This window comes from Phalacrocorax carbo, chromosome 1 (assembly GCF_963921805.1).
Source record: "Phalacrocorax carbo chromosome 1, bPhaCar2.1, whole genome shotgun sequence".
NCBI classification, from domain to species: Eukaryota; Metazoa; Chordata; class Aves; order Suliformes; family Phalacrocoracidae; genus Phalacrocorax; species Phalacrocorax carbo.
Window position 1 is genome coordinate 69446256 of NC_087513.1, and position 12045 is coordinate 69458300.

At 41.0% G+C, this 12045-nt stretch overlaps 1 protein-coding gene across 3 annotated transcripts in view; it reads right to left on the reverse strand.

Moving 5' to 3' along the window:
• The window catches only part of MICAL3 (microtubule associated monooxygenase, calponin and LIM domain containing 3), a 167782-nt gene that overhangs the window by 23536 nt on the left and 132201 nt on the right, over positions 1–12045 (reverse strand). For all 3 annotated transcript variants that reach the window (XM_064458735.1, XM_064458725.1, XM_064458716.1), the window contains 5 exons: positions 11588–11679; positions 8120–9995; positions 6546–6640; positions 2755–2805; positions 764–871 (listed from right to left, as the gene is read on the reverse strand). In XM_064458735.1, the coding sequence (XP_064314805.1) occupies positions 764–871; positions 2755–2805; positions 6546–6640; positions 8120–9995; positions 11588–11679 (2222 nt within the window). The remainder of the gene's footprint in view (positions 1–763; positions 872–2754; positions 2806–6545; positions 6641–8119; positions 9996–11587; positions 11680–12045) is intronic.

Below are 12045 nucleotides of genomic sequence, written 5' to 3' on the forward strand. Positions count from 1 at the left end.
CAGAGAAGAATACAGCAGAACTTCACCAACAGCAATTCTCCTGCTCTGTCTGCAGTTCTCATCCATCACTAAGTGACTTCAGTCAAACTGGCCTTTTCAAAAGCAAGTATTTGTATTCAACAATACACTGCTTCAAAAGCAAACCGCTTCAAAGGCTAGCATCAAAGTCCCTCCAGGGCCAACATCCTCCGCCCCACCCCCTTGCATCCTATCCCTTAATTCTGCAAACACTTTGATACTCACTTATTTGCTACAACTCCAACCACCTTCCTAAACACTGAAGTGAAAGGTGATGCTATTCAGCCAGCTGAGCCCCTGCCTCAAGTTTTAAACAAATCCCATCACCTATAGATAATGCCAGCAGTTTTCCAACAGATTCTCTGGTAATTAAAGGTTAATTTGGTAACACTTCACCCAGCAGCATAATCTAGCAAAGCAATGATACGTGCAGCTTCATCGGGTATTATCTGACTATCACTGTTCCATTTGGTGCATGATGCTTCACTCATCTCCAGCTAGAAAGCTGTTACAATCGTTGTTTTTCTTGCTGTAAAACTTCCGTGATACATTTCAACCATTCTTGCCCTGTCTGTCACACGGTATCAAATTTGAAAGAGGGAGTAGGAGCAGGGACAATCATGTAGAAATAGAAGTATGTTCCATCTCTGGATCCCCTTCTGACACACTCAGAAGAACGTCAGGACCATGGTGCTTTCATATAGAGTTAACTGGCTGCCATGTCAAGATGATTGTGAGACACTACCTGAGCTCTGTGTAACCTCTTTAGCTCCTCTTGCTTGGCTTGTCTACGGGCAGCCTTCTGTACTCGCCGGGTCAGCTTAGCATTCAGTTCCTCTTCTGTGTAGGCTCTCTGAAGGAAGGAAAAACAGGGGCAGATTTTATTTGCATGCTCAGAGGTATGGGGGGAGGGGTGACCATTTTTTCTTCCAAAATCTCAGAAGGGCGGTGTTCTGTCTTTGCCATGGCTGTGTCAAAAGTCAAGCTTCCGTAGCAAAGGTGTTCACAATGCAGTGAGCAACAATTTCAGGGTCAAATCAGGAGTGAAGCAGCACATAAGGCAACTGCAAACCTGTGTTTTTACATAATGTCCCACCCCTGTCTTCCACTGGTATATGAAGCCTCTCCCCAAAGATCAAATCAATTTTTATTATATTTCCCAATAGATTTAGCCAAATGGATTTAGTTAAATCAATGAGTACCATATAGAGGGGTCACCTTGATTTAATTTTAAAAGAGGATAAAGTCCTGTCTACGTCAACAGTTACAGCAGTATAAGCTAAGAAATTATTACAGACTAGTGTAGTTGTACTGGTATTCCTTTCTCCTTATTTTATTCTAGAGCAAGAGCATCCATAGTTGTGAGTTATACTGGTGTATTTGGTAATGACTACTTGTGTAAATATGTGCAACTATTCTATGAATCAAGAAGGCAAAAAGACATCTGAAAGCCAGAATGACATGACATCTGAAACCAGATGACATTCTGGTGTGAGATGGGAAATCCCATCTCAGGAGCAACCCCACAGAATTGGCTGGTGTAAAACAGAGCAAATAACACCTAAACTAAAACTAGAATATTACAACAACAGAAGCCATCCAAAAGGAGAAAGGCAATGTTTATAGAAAAAGAAAAGTACTTCCTCCTTGTCTTTTCTCTCAGTGAAACTAGTTTAAAAATAAGTAAGCCTTTTTAACATTACTGAAAGGGGGTTTAGTGTCTTACTGGTTACACTAGTTGGTTGTGTTGTAGTCTAGGAGGGCTTCCTCTCATAGACCTTTAAGAGTGTCAAAGAAACTTCACAGCTGCATTAAGTGAACTACAGTGAAGAAAAGAACTCTCTTCCCACATACATTTATGTAAGTTTTAAGGGACAGCTGCAAACACGTCTTCTACTTCTGGAAAGAGATCTTCTCCATGGACAGTCAACTTTAAGGACAAAATGTTAAGACAGACCACCCTGAAATTTGCTTTATCTAGTTATTGTACTGCCGCATTGGTCAGACTACAGCTGGTTTATTGTTCTCAGTGAACAGAGCTTAAAGTACGATCACAGCTCTAATAAAAATCCTTCAGACAGGTGGTTAGCAAGCACCATCGTTAAAATTCCAAGAAGTGAACACTTTACTGATTCTTTCTTTTTCTAAAGCACAAAATCCACAATGATACCCAAATCAGAAGGTAAAGTGGTAGAGGGTGTGACTTTCCTATCCCATGTAACACTGTTGTGACTGTGAAGACAGGACAATAAGAATTTCAGAAAGCAACATTCCTGAAAGAGAAATGCAATTTTTGTCTTGATTTTAGCTTGATATAGAGTTTCACTAAGATTTCAGTGAACTTAACAATTTTGAAGGATGCTGATTAAAGTGTGACAATTCAATTGAACTCATATTTGAAGTATCAAAAACAAAAGAATAGGCATACATATTTGATTGCCTTGAAAACCAATTTGTTCTGAAGCGCGAAGATCATCCACATCACTCTGTGCAGCGGTGCATTGCTGTGCACTGCTAATCGCATGCATTCTAACCAGACAGACAATCCAGAGCTTAACACACTTTTTGTTGACAACCTCTACAAAGAATTTGCTGTCCATGTCTGCTAACATCTCACGCATGCACAGTCAATTTTTGTGATGTTAGTGCACATGTGATGGGTAGCTATGGATTCAATGGGTTAATATAGGGACATGCAATGCAACAATGGCCAACTAGTGGGAATGGAGACACTACCTTTGACGAATATGATCTCTTGAATGCCAAGGCGTGTGGTACATAAATCGACTTTAAAGGGGGAATGGTAAAGGAAAAAAACATAAAAACGTACAAAATGAAGCAAAATCAGTTAAACATTGAAAACAGATGCACAGTAATAAAACAAAGCTGTTTTTAAATGAAACAAAATTGTGCAAATGCTGAACGTGACCCAGATTGATGAAGCACAATGGAACTTCTGCCCGCAAAATCAAGTTTCTAGCACTCTCCTGAAGACAATTCTCTTTGGCAGCCTCTTTGAATATACAGTTACCTTGGAAATGCCTTTTTCTAGAGGTATTATTTGGCCTCTGTCTACCTATGGTTTTAATGTCCACTGAGCAAGTATGTGTACATACACATACAAAATTTTGGCTTAGGATTTGGAATAATTGCTTATGATAGGGCATGTTTGGTCTGAACTGGCTCAGCCAACCATATATTACTCTGTCACACAGCGCCACATTTACAATATGATTTACAACCTGTCCTAGGAACTGTGTTTATTTCATGGTTTTAAATTATCTATATTTCATAGAAATTATCATTTGCATTTAACTAATGTCATAAGTCTTCCTCACTGCTTTGTGACAGAAGAAACACCAGATGGGCTCAGAGTGGGTTATGTGTCCTATGGTAATGGAATCTCCCTGTCTAAAAAGAGAGCCTCCAGAGAGCCTGAGGAGCTAAAATTGAGGAGGAGAAGAGGAGGAGAAGAGGAGGAGAAATAACTACCTTCTCTATCCAAGGATGTTCTATGTTCCCTGTACCCGAAAACAAGGTAAGTAAACTACCTAGGGTTTACAACAGAGGTGAATTTCCCTTGTGTAATGAATTACAGAGGGCATTGTGCCATTCTGGGCGAGCAGCCAGCATTTTGCATTTTCACATTCAATTAACTAAAAAGAGTCGCAAATGAAAAGCCATAGAACAACTTCAGCATGTATGCAAACTTCAGTAAAAAGCTAGCTACCTGCAGCAGTAAAAAGCAAATCTGATCACAAAACCACAATTGTACAGAACAACGACAAACACACACACACAATGACACACACCTATAAACACAAGACTCATGGGGCATTTACATCAGGAATTCTTTACAAGATGCTTCTCTTGAAAGACACTACATTAAACAACACTGAATTAATTGACTGCTGATCACAAAGAACAGACTAAACAGAGAAGCTGTCTGGGAAGCAGGCTTACTACAGTTACCAAAAAGGCAGCACAAGCAGAATTTCAGTTTAGAGAAGGGGTTCACATAAAAGTTATATGGCACACAGGAAGTCAACTCTTACCCATAATAAGTAGCAGGCAGTTTGTAACTTAAAAAAATATAACCCCCACTCCAAATCAGTAGAAACCTGGTTTAGTCAGTCTCAAAGTTCACTGACATTTCTTTTTTGATAGCAAGGCATTCCAGTGTTTGCATGTATGTTCTACATCCTTTGATAGGATGCAATAAAACTAGGTAAGCAGAGTTGTCAGATTTGTTTGCCCTAAATATTCCTCTCAAAACTGTTCTTTAGAAAATAGGCAGATGCTGAGCAAAGAAATTCTTAACGTAACTTCAGCAACAGCAAATGGGAGAAAATGAGACACTACCACTGTACCCTTGGCAGAGCTGGTGAGATATTTTTAGTATTAGGATACTAGGCATCTGCCACTGTCACCTATCCCTCCAATGCTTAATGATGAGTTCTCTTTTTCTGCAAAAGCCATTTTAAATCAAAGTAGCTCAGTGCAGGAAAAAAAGGAACCATCAAAGCATACTGAAGTCTGAAAATAAGCATGGACCATACCGAAGCCCTGCTGCCTCCTGAAGGTGCTTACAGGGCAGAATGGTAACTGTAACTCTTATCTGAACCCCCTGTATTGCATATCTGTCCTCTGCTAGGCACAGGTACCTCATTCTTCTGCATCTCTTGGAAAATGCAGAATTTCTCATGAAATGCCTTGAGGGCATGCAAGAAGGAATGGAAGGGGGAGAGAAAAAAGGGAATAAAATAAAACCAAAATAAACTTCCTCTCAGAAGAGATCTAGATCAACTAGGGAGAGAGATTAAAAGAGAGGTAAGTAAATACAGAAAATTCCTACTTCATCAACTCCTTCCACCAGCCTTAAATTAATTATTCTAATTCATTCCACTATATATACATAAAGCACATTTCCTATGACACTTCAATTTGCAGTACTTTCATACCTTTGCCATGTGAGCCAAGTATCAACTAGATCCTGTCATTTGAGACTGATTTGTGCACACTGGATGACAGGTTTGAGACAGGAGACACAGACCACTGTGTGTGGGACACAGCCCTCTCAGATGCTCTCTTCTTCCCAAGTTTTTTTAACATGTGAACAAGGCACCACCAGGAAGGGACAGGGGGAACACATTTTTCATTCCTCAGTGCCAGAAGGGCCTTAGTGTTCTGAGGGGTCAATGAAATCCCTACTTATTCCTCCAAACCTTGCAAGCTTCGTCTAGCAGAACTTAGAAGCTCTCAGGAATGAAAGAAGGGCTCTTCCCCATTACTATGATTGAACAGTTCCATACATTTTTCACTTATTTTTGCATTAACAGTGCCATCCTAAAATTGAAATAAATAGTTTAAAAGCAACTAACTTTGGCACTTGGCTCTCACCATGTATTTTCCACATATAAATATGTGCAAATAAACTAAATGTATTTTTCTATCTGGGCTTTCATGGAGACCACACTGGTGTCTTCTCTTTCCTCCCCTGTAACCTCCTTAAAACACCATTTAAAGTGAAACTATTTTGGCTAGAAAGCCATTGATATCTCTTACAATATGATGTTATAGCACTAGCTAGGGAAGGCTGGTCAGGAACAAGAAACAGCTCTCTCAGAAGAAGCAGAGTTCATACCAGACCACACTTGACTGAAAACACCACGCTAAGACCAACCCCTATATACCGGCATTTCATAGGGGCTCACTGCCGTGTATTTCAGCTTCACAGGTGTTACCTACACACACAGACATACGGAAATACTCAGCAACAGACTCAATGATCTTAAAGGTCTTTTCCAAACTAAATGATTCTATGATTCTGTGACCCTAAGTCCCCAAAGAAAACAGGGTCAAAATGGAAGAAACAGCTGAGTGCTCATCTTTTCTCCAGAAAGAGGGGGTACTAATTCAGACTGTACACATTCTCTTCTCCCAGGAAAAATAACCAAACCTGCATGAGTTGCAAAACTGCAGCTTGCAGCTTACCTTTTAGTTGATGATCTATCTTGACTATGTTCTTGATGTATGCAAAAGTACATTCCTGTCTGTAGTTTGCTTGGAATTCTACCACTTCAATCTATCAAAGAGGCTGGTAAAATAATATCCTAAAAGCGTACCCTGACAAAAAGTAAGAACTATCGCATTGTTATCTTTTTGCAATAACATTAGAGAGTGACATTTACTCTTTTGACATTAAATGCCTGTTTTCTGTAGATCATTGGCATGCTCACAACAGGGACAAAATTCACTATTCTGACGGTAATATTCATTGTAAAGTAATGTCACAGTGAGACAACAGATCCTTCATGTGTTATGAGTGGGGAGTAGCTTGCAATTGTGAAACCAAGTGAAACCAACTTATTTTAGGCAGAACAGTCAGGCAACTTACGGGAAAGCCTGTTCCACGAAAGAAACAGTAAGAACAATAAAATTAGCCATCCAAGTTTCTAATGTGGTTCTCTGAGCCTGTGATCTGCACAATGCTAGATCCATCTAAAATGCATTTTCCATCTGCCTACCTCTCGCTTGGATTTCTGGGAGGAGCGTTCCAGAATATCATCACTGGAGAGGTCAGAGTCTTCTGAGAAACTCAGGTGGTGACGGAGCTGCAAATCTGAGAAGCCAGGAATAAAAAAGGGAAGTTAGAGAAGTGGTAACTATTCTTTCTGTAAACATTTCAGAACTCAGTTGATAAGTTGTTTGACTGAGATTCAGAAATACTCCTCCTATGCCAGTCTCGCTTGCCTGGGATTACAGAGTGATCAGAGAAGCACAGCTCCACAAAATTATCAATATTTGTTAGAAGCTTCATTCTAAGAGAGCATCACTTTCTGCAAATGCTGTAAGAAATAACTGTCATGACTCTCCCTTTGTACTATATCAATGCTCTTACCACAGATAGAGCAGTTGGGTGACAGCAGCTGGCACTATTTTGGCTGTTTGTACAAGGCCAGAGAAATGTAACACGTTCACTTTTGATCACATTTATGGCTAACTTATTTACTGTATCACAAGATGCAATTAAACATCTCCACCTGCACTGATGGCATATGAGAGATTTACTGCCAGATCACTGAGAACACAGGAGTAAATGCATCTCTGCAGTCTTAAGCATCCACGGAGCCAGGTTGAAAGAAAGAGAACAGACCACCCAAGGAAAAGATGACGATCAGATTTAAAATAGACATGAAATATCACAAAAAAAAACGTGATTCCAACAAGCAGCACTTATTTCTCAAATTAGTCTCAGGCAGAAAACAGATGTGCCTTGTACATAGTGAGAGTGAAGCTTTTTTTAAATGATCCTTTTTCTTTCAGAGGTGCCCTGTTTTCAGCTGGGAGAGAGTAAATTTTCTTCATAGTAGATAGTATGGGGCTGTGTTCTGGATTTGTGCTGAGAACAGCATTGATAATGCAGAGATGTTTTAGTTGTTGCTGAGTAGTGCTCACACTAGTCAAGGACTTTTCATCTTCCCATGCTGTGCTGAGTGCACAAGCAGCTGGGAGGGGACAAAGCTGGGACAGCTGACCCCCACTGACCGAAAGGATATCCCACACCATATGACATCATGCTCAGCATATAAAGCTGGGGGAAGAAGAAGGAAGGGGGGATGTTCACAGTGATAGTGTTTGTCTTCCCAAGTAACTGTTACATGTGATGGAGCCCTGCTTTCCTGGAGATGGCTGGACACCTGTGTGCCAATGGGAAGTAGTGAATAAATTCCTTGTTTTGATTTGCTTGCACACACGGCTTTTGCTTCACCTATTAAACCATCTTTATCTCAACCCATGGGTTTCCTCACTTTTACTCTTCTGATTCTCTCCCCCATCCCACTAGGGGTCAGTGAGCGAGCGGCTCTGTGGGGCTTAGCTGCTGACTGGGGCTAAACCACGACAAATGGCATATCAACTAATTCTGTCAATATGGAAACATACAATTCTGATTGCTAGCACTTATCTTGATCTGCCCATTTGACACTGGGGAGCACTGTCATTCAGCACAGTAGCAGAATGAAAAAGTAAGCCAAACTCACTTTCAAGGATACTTGGCTGTAGGAAAAGGAGACAGAGCAGAGGCACATATTAATTATACCTGCAGCTGTAATAAATGGAGAACCTTTGTGCTTGCCAGAATCCACGGTGGCACTACTCGAGGGAGTACTTGGGCAGGATTTGTCATCAGTCTTTTTCTTCTTGTCTTTCTTATACCCAGAGAAAACAGACTTCCATAATGACCTAGGCTTTGTCGATTCCTCTGTCCCACCACTAGATTTGTCAGAAAGCCTGCTGTCATTTTTTGATTTCTTCTCTTTTTTGTTCTTACGAGGGGAGAAAAGAGAAGTTCTTTTCTTACTCTTCCCACTGGAGCCTTCTGAAGAGGTTACAGACCCTTCAGGTCCAGTCACATCAGCAGCGGGAGTGGAGAACTTCTCACTAGCAGCATCATACTTTCGTGTGGATCCCTCTGCTATTTTCAAGGCCAGATGCTTTGGAGAGTCATAAAACAACTCTTTGGTCTTCAAGGGCATAGAAGATGTCTTTCGTGCCCTTGTGGCCCCAGCAGCAGTAGCTGCAGCCATCTCCATATCTTTCATCTTACACAACTGTTTAGCCATGGCATCACGCAATGCTTGGCTCTTGACAGACTTCTCTCTGGCTCTCATTCGTTCTTCAGCAAGCTCCTTGGCCTCTGCAGAAATTTCAGGCAACACTCTCTTTTTTTGGTTAACCCCTCCTTCCATTGAGGGTGGACCACCATTTTCTTTGACAAGGGGCAAAAGCAGTGCTTTCTCTGGCCTTGGCCTACTGGTAGGAGGTGTAAAAAACTTCTCATGAAGGCTTGAGTCCTCTGTTCTGTCATCATATGTGTCTTCTACATCATCAGCAAACGGAATCTCATCCACACTCTCTGCAAAAGACTTCCGCACATCGTCTTTTTTGGCCTGGGTTGACTCTTTGGCAGGAGAGGTTGGCTCATGACGTGGGGGCACAGGAGGTGTTGATGCTGGTGTTGGAGGTGACCTGGCTTCAACCTCATTCTGCCAGACTGCTTGATGCCTCTTTCTACGCAAAGTGGCTGGTTCTTCACCCTGAGGAGGTGGTGGTGGTGGACTTGATGGAGGAGTAAGCATGGTAGAGTCAGAAGTGTTGAAGCTCTGGCTAGCCATAGTTCTCATGTTAGATGAGCTCTCCTGAAGGCCAAGTCCAGAACTGCTGGATACATCTCTCCTTACTTCACTGGAACTCTTTAGCTCTTTTTCTGATGGAGATTTTGGAGTGAGCAGAGAAATCTGCTCATTTTCTAATTTGGACAGTCCCTGTCTTCTTGGGGCAGGCTGCGGTTTCACAAGCTGGATCCTTTCATCCCCTGAAATATTCTCACTATTAAAAGTCTTCAGAGGAGTTGTCTCAAGGGCAGATACAGTGAAGTTCGTCTCTGAGCGTCTGTTTCTGTCTACTGGGGTGAGCCCTAAACTCCTCCGGATTTCAGCACTCTTCATCCAGAACTCTTCTACAAGGTTACTCCGTTTCAGGGCTTCTTCTGCAGTAGTAGGGCTGCCCAGTTTTTCCACCTCACTATCCTGGCCCCGAAGGACCAGTTTGGCTAAAGGACTAGACTTTAAGGCTGGGACAGGTTGGAAACATACTGGAGACTCCACTGGGGATGGAATGGATGTTTCGGAAGAAGGCAAAGGCTGGGAACAGATAGGCATCTGAGACGATGTTGGGGTTGAAGCCAATGTTGGTGCTGCTGGCTGAGACTCTGCTAGTGATGTAGGTGCAATGGCTTCTGGTGATGCAACTGGCTGGGATAACACTGGAGATGGTGGCACCAAAGGACTCTTAACCTTCCTGTCTTTGGGAATTTCATCCTTTGGTCCTTCTTCAAGAATGAAAGGCTCAGGAAAAAAGCGTGCCTCTGGAGATTTTATTGCATGGGATACTTCAGCCAGGGGATCCTTTATATCCTATAAAAAAATGAAAAAGGGAAATACTAATAGTCACTGCGCATATTAGAATACTGTTCCATTTTTTTTTCCTTTTAACAAAGTTAGCAATAAGGACACCATCCAAGTACCAAAATATGAAAAAACCCACGTGTGGCATCCCATTCGCAAGCCTGGAACATCACTTAGGTTTCTTATCAGATATGGTTCACTTTTCTGCCCCATTGTATAAACTGTCCTTTGTAGATGACAAGGCGGCAAATTTAATTTTTGGAAGAAAAAAACACTCAACCAACTTCCAGAAATCTATTTCTATATTTTCCTGCTCTCCCTTTGAATCTCCAGCTCTGTGTATTGTGGTGGTCCCTCACCTCAGACAGATCTGATGCAAGCCTCTCCAGCTCACATCAGTACAGCACTTTCTGCTGCCTAGCAGCTGCTGTAATGTTTTCTTAAAGCAAGGGGTGCTTTCTCTCTTAAGAGTAAATAAGGCTGTGATTCCCTTGACCCTTAATGGTCTGAGAAGCCTTGTTTTTCATCTCCTACATCCATTTTACTCAGTAGCACAATCCGTTGTTTTACAATTTAACCCTTTGGCAGTAGACTCCTCTTATTGAGTTCTGGTATTCTTTCTGATGACATCTTTTGCACCAGCTTTCTGCTGAATGCAGACAGCGTGGTTTAACTGACATATGACCATTAGAGCATGACCCTCTCTATCTGTGTGCTTGTATGAGACATGTTAAACACCCAGGTCTTGACTACCGTGTTTAGGCACTGTCCTGATATAAACAGTAACTACGTCTAACAGAATCATTAGATGGTCCTGGGAAAAAAAAAAAAAACCACCTTAATTTTAATAAAAAGTTAATGTTGTCAGCAATTGTTACAGACCAACAAACCAGCCTTATCCCATAATCTGTCCATCATAAAAGGAAACTGGTTTATGACAAAACTCTCTAGGATAAAGTTTAATCTTTTAGTAATTATTTAAAAACATATGCTTGGGAGGGAAAAATTTGAATTGAACATTTTAAGGGTCATGTACTTCTTGCTCTTACACATCAGTAGCTGGAAACACCACAGTATGCTTGCATGGTGACTCCAGGGCTGACAACATGACAGTACATCATTGACTTGTCTCACTTCCTTAAGCTGAGCTATGTTGTTGCTCTGGAATAAATAAGCACTGCTTTGGTTACTACTAAGTAATACAAATATAATTTTGATACAGAATTTGGTTTTGGTACAGAAAAGATAGCCAAACTAGGAAAAATGGGCAACACCTTACTTATAGCTCCCCTCATGCATTATACATATCTCTCTTGTTAACTGCACGTTGAAATTCAAATATCCTATATCATTCTTTTGGGGGCTTTGTGATGGGAACTTGTGTGACTGTAACAGAGCCACTGCACTCTGAAGATAGGAAAGAAAGATAGTACATTATTTTTTAAGTCTAAATGAAGTTGGATTTCAAGAAGATCAACATAAATTATATGGACAGGAAAGGAGGAAAGCCCAGTGCTGTCAGTCCTCATCACTTCAGCCAACAAACTGTTCTATTGAACTACACGTAGTAAGTAGAAAACTTCAAAGAAGCCCTTTCTTACCTCTGCTTGTTTTGCTTTGGGACTATCAGCTGGAGACAGAGGAAGAACACTGTCACTAGATGACTGGATAGGGATGGAAGGCTTGCATGGATCTAGGGAAAGCACAAATGTTTCCAAAAACACATGAGACCACTTATATTCTATATTTTTTTTAATGTTTCACACAGGAATTAGTGACAAATCTCTCACCTTTTTACAAATTCTAGATTGGGTATCTGGAACCAGACAAAAATTTTCAAATGTCCAAAATGCTGCAAGCTTTTTAATGGAAAAACTTCTATAAGAAAAGCAGTTAGATGGGTTTTCTGCACTTTAGGAAGCTGTATTTCATGGATTCAGAACATTCTTCTCAAAATGTTAATGCAAGCATGCCACTCAGAGTATTGAGATGGTTCAAATCCAAGATACTGTCTTCTCTAAATCTAACAAATGTATAGACTATCTCAAATGCAATTACA